The 12,520-nt window shown below is 47.1% G+C and overlaps 1 protein-coding gene across 1 annotated transcript in view; it reads left to right on the top strand.

Annotated features, from left to right (window-relative positions):
* The window catches only part of LOC120760647 (transmembrane protein 132B-like), a 201,320-nt gene that overhangs the window by 93,288 nt on the left and 95,512 nt on the right, over positions 1-12,520 (top strand). Inside the window, exon 3 of the mRNA XM_040081123.2 lies at positions 5,694-5,834. Coding sequence (XP_039937057.1) covers positions 5,694-5,834 — 141 coding nt within the window. The remainder of the gene's footprint in view (positions 1-5,693; positions 5,835-12,520) is intronic.

Here is a 12,520-nt window from a genome sequence, read left to right as displayed (position 1 = left end):
TTTGAAAAATGACTTTGCTTATAGTGACATTAATATGGAATTGCGGAAGCAAACACAGCTGGCCCAGTGCTGCTATTTTAGGGAGAATTTGATGGGGAAGTAATTTGAACATAAATCTGTGACAGGTCTTTTAAAATACAGCAGAACAAAGTGCTAAAGTTCTTGGGGAAATACTTTGAAAAATAAACACTTGCTCAGCTTGTGAAGGTTTAGGACCTGATCCCCCGAGCTGTTGTAAATTCCATGAGGGGTGAGGCAGGGCAGGATTCCTGATTCACACACCCCAAGCCCACAGCAGCAGAAGGATTTGCCAGGCACTGCTTTGCCATGGCTGGCTGTTATCTGTGGGTCTGCAGCAGGACCAGGAGAGCTGCCTGGGTGGAGGGTGGAGATACCAAAACATTCCTTGGCACCTCTGGGTCTAATTCCTGGTCCTGCCATGTGTTTTTTTCTGGGTGACTTTACATCACCTCATTTTCCTCATGCTTCTGGATTACCCGCGAAGAATTCCGGCCAGGAGGCTCAGGAAGACACAGAGTGATGGTGCCTCTCCCGGGGGAGCTCCCTCTGCTCCAGCTGCATTCCCAAGAGGTTTTGCTCTCACACACTCTCAGGGATGCACTCCTGGCTGGCTGTGCCTCCCTCCCAGATGCCAGGGACTGCACTGGATGTGGGAACTGTGAACACACACCTGCTTCTGTCTCCCAGGCAATCCCTCTCCTTCCTCTGCAGGAATCCTTGTATTCCTTCCTTTCTAGAAACACTGCCCATCTCACCCAGAAGTCCCCAGATGCTATGTCTGAGTTCAGTGATGATTTTAATTTCCAATGCTTGGTTTAATGTATCCTAAAACACATGTATTTGAACTAGAAACTCCCCAGGGACCTTGTTCAGAACTAATTGCTTGCTGTTTGTGCAATTCTTCAAATGTGTTAAACGCTCGGTGAGGGCTTTGAATTACTCAGCTCTGCTCTGGTTTGGTCTTAAAGATGTGGAGGGGTGCCTAGCTGGGAACTGGGATGGATCAACCCTCATTTTGGCTCTGCAGAGGCACTCTAATTTGGGCAAGTTGACTAAACTGGTTGCAGCTTGGATTTCCTGTAGGGAAAGGATAATGGCTTTATTTTTATTGGGGCTAAAAATGCGTGTGGATGGGCTGGCTACAGAAATGGTTGGAAGTTACAAATAAAATTTATCATAACTGTTATTATTAGTACGTCACTGAGAGTGAATTTAGCTCACATCATGCTTTCCCCCATAACGGAGTGGGAAGGGGATAAGAGGATTTCTAAAATAGCTCTGAAAAAGTCGTTTTTCTCATCGTTTTGAGCATTTCCCATCTGCTGTGAGCACATCTCTGCTTTATTTCCTAAATATCTTTTCCTTCTGTTTCTATTTTAAAGTTCCTTTTGCCAAGGCTTTAGCTCCCAGGATCGGGGCTGGGGCGGTGTGACAAGCCAGGATTTACTTTTCAGATTTCGCACTTAATTGACTGAGAGGCTGTGGAATTCCCCACACCAAGTGCTCGGAGCTTAAATCCCTCCTGCAGCCCTTAAGTTTCTTCTCTGCTCTGGCGATTTCTTGTCCCTTCTTTCCCTGCGTTGTGAGAACTGAGAGGAGAGGTTTAGACTGGCTCAATTCACGGGGTCAAGCACACTTCGGGCTGAGATTGGATTTTAAAAGAGCTTCTGCCTTCCAGGTTGGCAGGCTGGGAATGCTGCTCCATCCAGTCCATCACTTTGTGTCTTTACGTTCCGCAGTAGATGGGGGACACATTGTTCAGTGGAAATCCTGCCAGGGCCACCAAAGGTGTTCCGAAATCTGCATTGCAAGCAGCTCCTCAAAGCTGTGACTTTGGAGCCGCAGGAGGGGGCTGCACTCACTCTGGAGCAGTTTTGGCATTTCTCCCCAGCTGCATCCCCTGGAGATCTCACAGGGACAGCAGCAGCAAAGGCAGGGCTGGAGGGGTCACATTTCTGTGGGGCCTCCCTCACCCCGAAGGCAGGGATACCCCGAATAAAGAGGCCCTCTTGCAGGGTCATTTCTGCCCAGCTCCCTCGGCATCCCTGTCTCACATCCCTGCTCACTGCATTTTCAAATGCCATGGACACTGTGATGTTTTAAGGGTGGGCTTTTAACAGGACACTCTTCTGTCTCACAGTTCTCCTTTTCAGAAAGCATTTCATTGGGATGAAACGTCGGTTTTGCCAAATTTCCAATTAGCTGTCATGTTTTGTTCCTTTTTTTCCTCTTTTTTGCCCTTCTCATATCAAAATTACCTTTATAAAAAAACTAACGAAGAATGAAGTCATCTTAGTGGTAACAGTCGCTTATTGGGTCACAGCTCTATGAAATACTTCAGCAACTCCTTTCCACGGTTTCGTGCACAGGGATGGCAGAATTTATGTCAGCTGGCAAATTTAAGGGACATCATATCTTTTTTCAGGCAATTCAATTTATCCTTACAGCTCCCTTTGAGTTGGAAGAGCAACACTTTCCAGTATTTTATACGTGGGGAAGGGAGGTATAAGAAAACAAAATGATCCACCCAAGCTTCTAATTGAAGCCTGGCACGGAGTAGGGCCCACACACGTGCCATTCACCATCCTTTCTCCAGCTCACGTCAGCTCTGGTAGGAATTTCTTACTCTTTTTCAAAGCCTTGGTCCCCAACACTTACAATAATTTTTGTGCCTGTGGAGTTTGGGGGCAGATTTAAAGATGTGAATCACTTATCTGAGGAACAGTAGGCTCAAACCTCCCATATGTAGGCTGGTTTGAATTTGAATTTCTTGACTTTTCCTAAGTGAGAAGCTGAACGTGGTTCCTTCCTTCTTTCAACCTTCCTGGCTCTACTGATATCCAAAAATGCAAAACGACATCTTGTCTCAGCCCACCAGAGCAGATGCAACGCAAGGGATTAGACTGGAATTTTTCCTAAAATGCAGCATTCTGAGACGCTTTTGGAAAACGTGGCTGGGGAGCAGCGAGCGCTGTTCACTTGCTGCTCACCCAGCGAGGCAGGGGAAGGGGGAGGCACGGCCAAAAAACCACAGGGCGTCCTGGGAAGAGTCATCCCAAAGGGAAAACCCAGCTGGGGTCAGCAGGAGAGTCTCAGCTGAGGGCAAAAACCAGCTCGTGGCTGTGCTCAGACACAGGAGGATGAACAGCAGAGCTCCCGGCTGAGGGAGGGGACGCAGCTGAGGGGTTGGGCCAAGGGAGTGTCGGTGTTTTGGGGTGCAGAGGCTGTGGAGGAGGTTGGAGCAGCTGGATATGCAGAGAGAGGGGGATGTTGGAGCTCCTTATGCTCTGTGTGAGGACAGCTGACGGACGAGAAGGGGAGAGCTTCAGGAGGAGCTTCAGGGGTCCTGAATCCTGCCCAGGTGTGCAGGAACTGTGTTGTTTAGCTCTTCATCCTTGTTGTAGCTCCTCATCCTCATTGTAGCTCCTCTTCGTGATTGTAGTTCCTCATGCTCATTGTAGCTCCTCATGCTCATTGTAGCTCCTCATCCTCACTGTAGCTCTTCATCCTCGTTGTAGCTCCTCATCCTCGTTGTAGCTCTTCATCCTTGTTGTAGCTCCTCATCCTCATTGTAGCTCCTCTTCCTCATTGTAGCTCTTCATCGTCATTGTAGTTCCTCATGCTTGTTGTACCTCTTCATCCTCATTGTAGCTCCTCATCCTCACTGTGGCTCCTCTTTGTGATTGTAGCTCCTCATGCTCATTGTAGCTCTTCATCCTCTTTGTAGCTCTTCATCCTTGTTGTAGCTCCTCATCCTCGTAGCTCCTCATCCTCTCCATCCCTAGATTTGGTTCAGAATAGACGAATGTAGCTGCTGCACAGTGAAGATATGCGCAGTGCGAAAGCTGTGTAGGAGGACATAACGAGCTTCTGGCAGATGGGAAAAGGCTGATGAATCCTGAAATCGTGGATGGGATCCAACTGTCCTGGCGTGCGTGTCCCCCCTGCATCTCCTGCCCTTCAATTAACCTTTGATAGACCAGGAGTTGACCTGGGTGAAAAGTCAGGTTAGAAGTTTTCAGACACACTGTCAAGAAAAACATGGGAACTTGAGAGAACAGTGATGTGAATTTCTTAAAAAAATTTGCAATTTTGGCTGGGAAAGAGAAAATTTAAAAAGTGGTAGTTTGAATTTTTTTTTTTTTTTTTCCCCAGGCCCTAATGAGATTTTTTTCAAAAGTATAAAACATTGAATCCATTGCTGAGGGCTTAATTATCTTGTGTGAATTACAAGTCAGTCTGAAATGAAGCCATGCAGGTATCTTGCAGGAATTATTTGGTGCAGCGTGATTGTTACAGAATAAGTGAATGTCCCTCTGAAAAAAGGAAGAGGAGGTGGTAGGAAAGGGGCACATCAGCTTTGAGGAATGCTGCTTGGAGATATGAATGCCTCTGGGAAAGCAGGAAGGAGACAATTAGAAAACTATCAGGTAAAATTCCGTTGCAGAGAATATTTTTCATCAGGTTGGTTATGCCAGGCGTGGATTTAACCCACCAAGTCAGTAAAGCCTCACAGGCAAAAAGAAGGATATCATCAAAGCAGGACAAATTAATTCCTTCTCAGAGGAAAAGACCACCCATGGAGTCGTGAACTCGCTTTGATCCAAGCGCACGAACCCAGGCAGAGCTTCAGCGGTGTAACACGAGCGCCGACCGGCCATGAGGCACGGGGCAAGCCCGTCACAACTCACGGCTAAATAACGCTCCAGGTCCCAGCAGTGCTGTTCCATTCCACCACGCAGCTAAAAGGTCCCTCTTGGCTTTGCTTTTAATTAATTATGTCGCAGTCGTGGCGAGCCTGGCGCTGCTGCAGTTTCTCTCTGCCTAATTGTTCTCCAGGCATATTTGCAGCGCTCCTGTTGTAATCCCAGGCTTGTTTCAGGAGTCAAGCTGCACAAATGAAGTTCCTGCTATTAAAAGCAGTTTGTTTCCTATTCCTTGGCAATCTGTTCCTGACGCTGAGCCTCGCTGGAGCGTGGACTTTTATTTTTGGCAAGTTTTATTTCTTTTAAGCCAAGAAACGGTGACATTTACCAGCTACCACACTGCTCTCAGACTCAAGCCACGCTCAGGAAATCAAAGTTTTCCATGTCAGCATCATATTATTTTCAGTAGCAGCAGCAGTCTGATGTGCCCAGTTTGACAGATCCTGGTGCAATGGCATAATTATTTTCCTCCCTCAGTCTAGGATAACTTACTCCTTTTCCCTCCTTCCTGCATTATGGTTTCATTTGAGCAACGAAACTCATTCTTTTCTGTGCTGGCGGCCCTAACATTACAAGATACTTTACTCCCAAAGGTTTGCAGGCAGGAGGATGTGTTTTATATCCCATTGCTCTTATTGCCCGTCTTAAACAGTGGGACAGACACAGCGAATTAAATCAACTTATGCTTCGTCACATCCGTTTCATTTGTATCAGACTGGTGCCACAGAGGCAGAAACCATTCTTGTTCTCTCCACATTGCTCAAGCTGAAGTTGACAGGCTCTGCACAGAATGAAACTCACACCTCACCTCTTTAAAATAACTGGACCCGTTCCATGTGTTTAAAGCAGAGCGGCTCGTGGTTGCAGCCTGGTGTTGATGGGAGAGGGAGAATTTCCTTTCACCCTCATTGTTCACCTCTCTGGGTCGGTCTGTAGCTGAGGCAATGCCTGTTGTTGCCCCCACAGGATCAGGACGGCCCCAGGAGTGAAGATCTCGGACATCAGGGTCAGTGATGCAGACCAGTGGGGCGTGCAGGAGGAGACAGACAGCGCCAGGACCACGGCCACGCTCACCTGCGTGCACAACGACCCCGGCGCCGAGGACAGGTGAGCTCCTCCGGCGTGACCCCCTGCTAAACGCTGCCAGGGACACCGAAATCTTCCTTAATCAGCCACATTAGCAGCGTTTTTTCCTTCTCAGCCTCCTTGGAAAAGCTCTGGGTGATATGATGAGAGCTTTTTTCCCCCCTTTTGTTTCATTTCTGAGGTTTTGGGAGTGAATTACTGAATTAAACTGGAGGCAGCCCCCCAGTCCTAGCTCACATCTGCTGTTCATGGCCCTTCAGGGCAGCAGAATTCCTGTTGCCAAAGAGCCAACGGGGAAAAAATGAACTGAAATAGAGAAATATTTAGAACAATCCATGTAGGATGATGCAGCCTTCTTTATTTGAAAGCTGTGAAAGTAACAGCTATTCACTGTTATTTATTAATGCTGCAAAACTCCTCTGAGTGTCTCTGAACTCTTGGAAAGCTCCGTAGGTTTGTGATGGGAATGCTCCCACCAGCTGGATCAAAAGTAATGAGAAATTTACATTGTCAGCCAGAATTATGGATTTTACAAAACAAGCAATTTCTCCCCAGTATCCTACAGTTACTCTACACTTGAAGTACACCGTGCATAAATTTAGCCAGAAATTGTATAATAATTAGGAAATCACAAAACTTTATGTCAAAATTTTTTATTCGCAGAGTTGTTTGCATCCGTCCTTTTTTCTGAAAACTGCTGTAAGGGAGCAGAATGGTTGCTGGTAATTGCTTAGACCTAGGAAGGTTATTGTCAGAGGTTTGGAGTACAAAGAGAGCTTCTGCTCTGTTTGGTTTCTGAAGCTGCATTTGAGGAGCAAATGAGTCCCATCCAGCCCTGGATAGAAGTGTCAAGGGGAAAGATCATTAACGAGAAGACATTTAATTATTTTTAGCAACAGGCGCTGCTGAGGAGAGTTCTCCTGGCTGTGTAAAACAGCCCTGGTGAGCAAGGAGGGAAAAGTGCCTGGGTCTCTCCAGCACCCAGCAGGGCGGAGGCGGCTGAGTGGGTGCAGACATTTGCCACGTAAAGCTGTGAAGTGAGGGGAGGTGATTCCCCTCTCAGAGTCTCTGCAGAGGTGCTACAGCGCCTCGTGGCATGGATTCCAGGCAAGCCTCTCCCTTCATTAGCTGCTCCATGCACTTGCTCCTCAATTAAAGGAAAAAAAAAAAAAAAAAAGGATAGGAAAGGAAAGAAAAAAGGAAATGAGATAAGAGGGTAAAGAAAAGGAAAGAAAACAGAAGAAGGGGAGGTGGGGGAAGACCCCTCCTGTTTCCTAAGCACGTTTTTAAGTTGTAATTCTCAGGTGCAGGACGTTCCATCCACCTTCCATCGTTATTTTCTGGCGTTTCACGGGCCGATAACACAGAGCTCTGGCCGCTGCATTTGGCACTTTGTCTCTGAGCCTTTGTCTTTTGGGAAGGTGTCCCAGCTCCCCCAGAGCTGCTGCTGAGACCTGTGAGTCCCTTTTGGGGTGGGAGCCCAGGCTCGGGGACCTTTGTGCCTGTCCTGGAGCTGGGAGCTGACACGGTGGCTCCAGCACGCAGCGCTCACCTGGCTCAGCTCCCGTGGCTCGTGTGGGTGTGATGCCTCAGGATTTTAACTTCTATATTTTTCATCTATCTGTAATCCTGCAATTCTTTAGTGTGTGACTCCAAACTCCACATGCAGTGTGAGCTGCTGCTTCCCCATTTTGCTCAGACACAACAATTCCTCTCCAGGCCTGGGGATCGAGGACACCTCACTGCCTCAGACCCCGAGAGATGGAAACAAAAGTGAGTTGGGGGCAGCAAACTTGGGGTAAATGACTTCATTACCTGAAGCTGTAATTGGGAGATTAACCCCAATATGTAAATGGACCAAACTTAGAGAAGTGTCAAAACCCGTGACCCTTCATCCATTTTTGGGTGCAGCCCCTGGGGGGCTTCATCTGCCCTAAATTTACCTGGAGGCCCTTCAATAAATACAACCGCTTTTTATCCCCTCAGTTCTGTGTGCCCTCTGGTTTTGGGTAGTCCCAAAACAGCAGGTGGCTGGGCAGGCTCTGCTCCCTGTGAACATCAGCAGGTTCCTTCCTCTAACAACGGCGACCTCTCTTCCCTTCGGAACAAGGTGGAAAGCCATCAGTTTGAAGGTGAAACACTGAGGTTAAAGGAAGATTAAGGTCATCTGATGTTACTGAAATCAAAATGAAGGAACTATTTTTAAAGTTGGACCAAAAAAAAAAAAAAAAAAAAAAGCCTGAAAACGCTGGAACTTATTGCCTCGTATGTGGTTTCACTAATCCATGAAATTATACCTGTCACAGTAACTTAGTTTTTATTAAAACTGAGTTTTGCTTTGTGTCGAACTGTTAAATTGCACAAAAGCAACGCATCTCAAGTTAATTAATACTTTGACCCTTTCCTTTGTGAGATTAGTTTAATATTTTTGGATTAATTAAAGTATGCAAATAGAAACTGCTGAAAGATCACTTCCAGATTTGCAAATATTGTAGTGCTTAGAGTAAATATTTAACTTTGATCTTTCCTTTAATTTGTCCTTTTGGTCATAATGGTGGCCCTCCTGTTTCTTTTGAAGGATGTCAAGTGTTTATGTAGAAGTTCTGCTGTTTCATTTAAATGATCAGAGACCTGAACTTGCTTCTGTTAAGGTCAGCGTGACAAAATTGTCACTAGACCCAGTTCACGTGTTTTAGCAATCCAGGGAGTTTTATTCAGGGCAGTTTATGTGTGAGTGAGAGTGAGGATCAACCTCTTTTGTGGCCGAGCAGAAGTTATCAGTGAACAGAATCCTATCCACCTCGGGGGAGATGTTTTCTTCTCTTTTGACATTAATTTCACTCCTGCTGACTCACCCAGCTGGTAGAGGAGCAGTGGGTAAGCCAGGACTGAGCCCGTGAGCCGAGCTTAGCTTATTTCTGGCCAAGATTTGACCGAGTTCATGGTGGGTTTGAGCCTCCCTCAGGCTTTGTGAGGGCTCTGTCAGCCCCGTGGGAAAAGGAGAAATCCCCGTGGGTCACAGCCCCCCGAGTGAGATCCGCGCCCTCCCGGTGCCCTTCGCCCCGCTCGGGTCTGCTTTGCACTCGGGCTGTGCTTTGCCCAGCGCTGGGCTCTGCTGAGAGCCCCTGACAGACACAGCCTGCGGGGAGAGCAGTGACTCTGGGCTGTGACATGTCCCAATCCTGTCTGCGCTCCTTTCAGCCCCTCTTACCAGCTGCAGCATTTCCAAATTTGCTTACTTCTCTAATCTTTCTCCCTCTCCCCTCTGCAGTGTTACTGCTATCGTGGGGTTTTCATCTCCATTTCTCACGTTTCCCTACGCAAATTGAGTGTCCATTAAAATGCTTTAAATTAAGACCTTTCCTCCTTTCATGCAGAGTGCAGCATTGCCTTTTTTGTGCATTACTTAAAAAAAAATATCCTTATCGCAGTGTTTCAGGCAGTTTACATTATATTCTATTAAAAATCCATTTTGTCCGAGGTTGTCACAATTCATAGATTAAAGCCTTCCAGGGTGTGTTTTGTTAGGAATACATTCATAAATTCACCTCTTTAGTAGTCCCATAAGCTTGTATTTAAAACCCCTTTTTTTGATAATGCAGTTGAACAAAGAGGATAAAAAGAAGAGATTTATTTTAAATATACACACACCAGAGTATATGCCCACATCTTTTTGCTTTGCCCTTTATTTTTGCTACCTCAAAGGACTTTTTTGGTAGCTGGTTGAGTGAGGGGATTGGCTGTTGCCATCTGCATCTCTTCTCCCTCAAGCTCTCTCCTTGGGGCAGAACTCTGAGAATCTCATTTTGGTGGGGATGGTTGAAGCAGCAGCGTTTTGGCTCAAAAAACCACAGTTTATTCTTCGAGCACAAGTAGTTTTGCTCTGTGCCTGCAGCTGGGACCCAGCGCTTCCATTCCGTGGGAAGGGATCTGTGTGGATTCCAGCTCTGGGCACAGGCACGGCTTGCAGGGAGGTCAGGGCTGGGGGGCTTTGCTGAAATTCAGGTGTTTTCAGCCCTCTGTGCAGAACAGCTGAGCTGCTGAAGGGCTGGGATCTTATCCAGGGCTGGCAATGCTGAAATTAGCGCAGGAAACACACAGCTTTTGAAATACACAGCCAAAGTTTGGGAGCCTACCAGACACGAGTCCTCGGTGGCTTCCTGCAAACAGATCCCACTTTGTAAAGGCCATGCAGGTTTTTTCCACTGCCTTTGCCAAAAGATGGATGGAGCCTTGCAATTCTTGTGTCCTTTGCTCCTGAGAGTTCTCTGGAAGCATTTCAGGAACATGCCACAGATTAGCCTGCAGAGGGACCAGGGCAAGAGGGCTTGGAAAAAATGCCCTGAGAGCCTGGTCCGTCCTGGCAAGCTGTGGTACCCCATAACTCAGGGCTGATATCCTGAGGAACAGGATTTCAGGAGCTTTGCCGGAGTGATTTAGCATTTTCTAGGATTGGGTTCTTTCAAATCAGTGCTGAGCAGGAGCTGAGTTTCCATGGTGTCACTTGAAAGGCTCCAGAACAGAACATGTTTTCATGGTGCTCGGTGTTCTCCTTGCTGGGAAGCTGAAGAACAAACACTTGGTGTGACCCAGCCTTTGGTTCAGGACAGGGGAGATGGCACCAGCACAAAAGCTTAGGTCAGAGAGCTGCTCTGAATATACCGAGACATCATTTTCCTTCCTCAGGAACAGTCATTAAATTGTATTGGATTATTACCAGGTGAGGAGGGTCTGGTCCTTGACAAACTAGTATTTTAATCAGGAAGGTTATATTTATGCTAACTAGCAAAGTTAATAAAATCGATTTAACCTGCAGTGCTGAGCAGAGTGTTACTGAGACCAAACTGCTCTTCTCACCTAGGGATTATTTTATCTTCATGTCTATAATACAGCTTCTGTCTCTCAGGATTTCCATCGCTGCATGAATTAAACTTGCATGAGGGGCACTCAGCATGCAGAAAGTAGAAAGAGTGAAATCTTCAGAAGGTTTTTATTTCAGGTGTCCTCAGAAGTATTTATTCTGTTACCTGGAAATTTATGTATTTTTTAAATTGGTGCAGTCCAGCTCAGGTCTAACATCCTCTGTCTTTAAACTTGAACGAAAAATTAAGATTCTATGATGATCATGCAATTTCTTTACTATTTTAAGGGGTGTTTTACAGAATTCAAATTATTACTTTATTTTATAGAACTGTAATTGTAGTGTATCTTTAAAACAGGAAAAACAGTTAGTTTATGTATTTATAGGCATGCAAATACGTCCTCCTGTTTTAAAATAATTCACTTCTTTTCCTGTGCTTGTGAATACCCTTTGAATCAGGAATATCAGCCAAAAGAACGATGTAAAATTTGCTGCCAGTTCAGATTTGTGCATATATTTATTTAAAGTAAATATGTGTTATGGGAGTGGCTGATCAGCTGAGCAAAGATACATCATTTGGTTTTGTTTTCAAAGCCTTGGGTATGTCTTGAGAACGAGAACCGGGGTTCTGCTTGATCCCTGAAGTGTGAGTGGTGAAGCCCAGGTGACCATGGCTGCTGAACTCATCCCTCTCACAACAAATGGCCTGACTCCAGGAACAAAGCGGTTGTGTGTTGGATTTTGGGGGGTTGTTTCCATAATTTAATCACCCTTTTTCCCCTTTGATGGCTTGAAGCAGCCTGTTCCTTGGGGTTTGCTGAGGTGAATACCCAGGAAACACAATTCTTAGTACCGTTCATCCTATAAATGTGGGCTCTGCACAGTTTGGGTACCTTCCCTCCTTGTGCTCACTTCGGCAGAGTTTGTGGCAAGGCTGGCATGAGTGACAGCTCTGAGCCTGTTGTCCCAGTGGGGAGTGAGCACCATTTCCCACTGCACATTCCAGTCCCCACTGCACATTCCAGTCCCCACTGCACATTCCAGTCCCTCTGCACATTCCAGTCCCCACTGCACATTCCAGACCCCGCTGCACATTCCAGTCCCTCCTGCACATTCCATTCCCTCTGCACATTCCAGGCACCATTTCCCACTGCACATTCCAGTCCTCACTGCACATTCCAGGCACCATTCCCCACCCCTGCACATTCCAGTCCCTCTGCACATTCCAGTCCCCCCTGCACATTGCTGTCCCCACTTCATGGGGCAATAAGCAAATGCTCCACCTGGAACCTGAGGCTTCTCAGCCCCTCTCTGCCAGACTGAAATTCTCCCTCAGAGCTCTCTGGAGCTGTTTCTGTGTTGAATTCCCCCCTGCTCCAGAACGACACGCTCAGGTCTGGTGCTGCCTCCAAGCCATGGAGAAGGGGACCGTGGGGCAGAGATTCCCAATCCCTGTCTGGCAGGCAGAGCCAGGGCTTTGCTGAGCTGATTTACTGCAGTGCCTCGACCTCCTGGAGGCTGAGCTGTGCTCGTCCCCAGTGTCAGCCAAGCACAGGGCAGGCTGGTGCTGCAGCGAGGACTTTGGTGCTCCTGGAAGATAAATGAGCCCAGGAAGACGGGCTGCAGGCACCGTGGCACGCAGCAGAGCGCCGCTCCCCGCGCTGGGGAAGGCACCAGGCCGTGCACTCAAACACTTCCTGAGGTGTTTACTGCCACAGGAACTCGCCTGGCCTCAGGACAGCGAGTGTGTGAAGTGCCACCAGCAGCAGCAGTAGTCTGACAGAAGATCAATTGCTTGTGTTGCTGTGCACAAAAGAACAGTGACTGGTGCAGACAGGCAGCCCTG

The sequence above is a fragment of the Hirundo rustica genome, chromosome 17, assembly GCF_015227805.2.
Source record: "Hirundo rustica isolate bHirRus1 chromosome 17, bHirRus1.pri.v3, whole genome shotgun sequence".
In the NCBI taxonomy this organism is placed as follows: domain Eukaryota; kingdom Metazoa; phylum Chordata; class Aves; order Passeriformes; family Hirundinidae; genus Hirundo; species Hirundo rustica.
The sequence above is the reverse complement of the archived record's forward strand: the minus strand, read 5'-3'. Positions and strand labels throughout refer to the sequence as shown.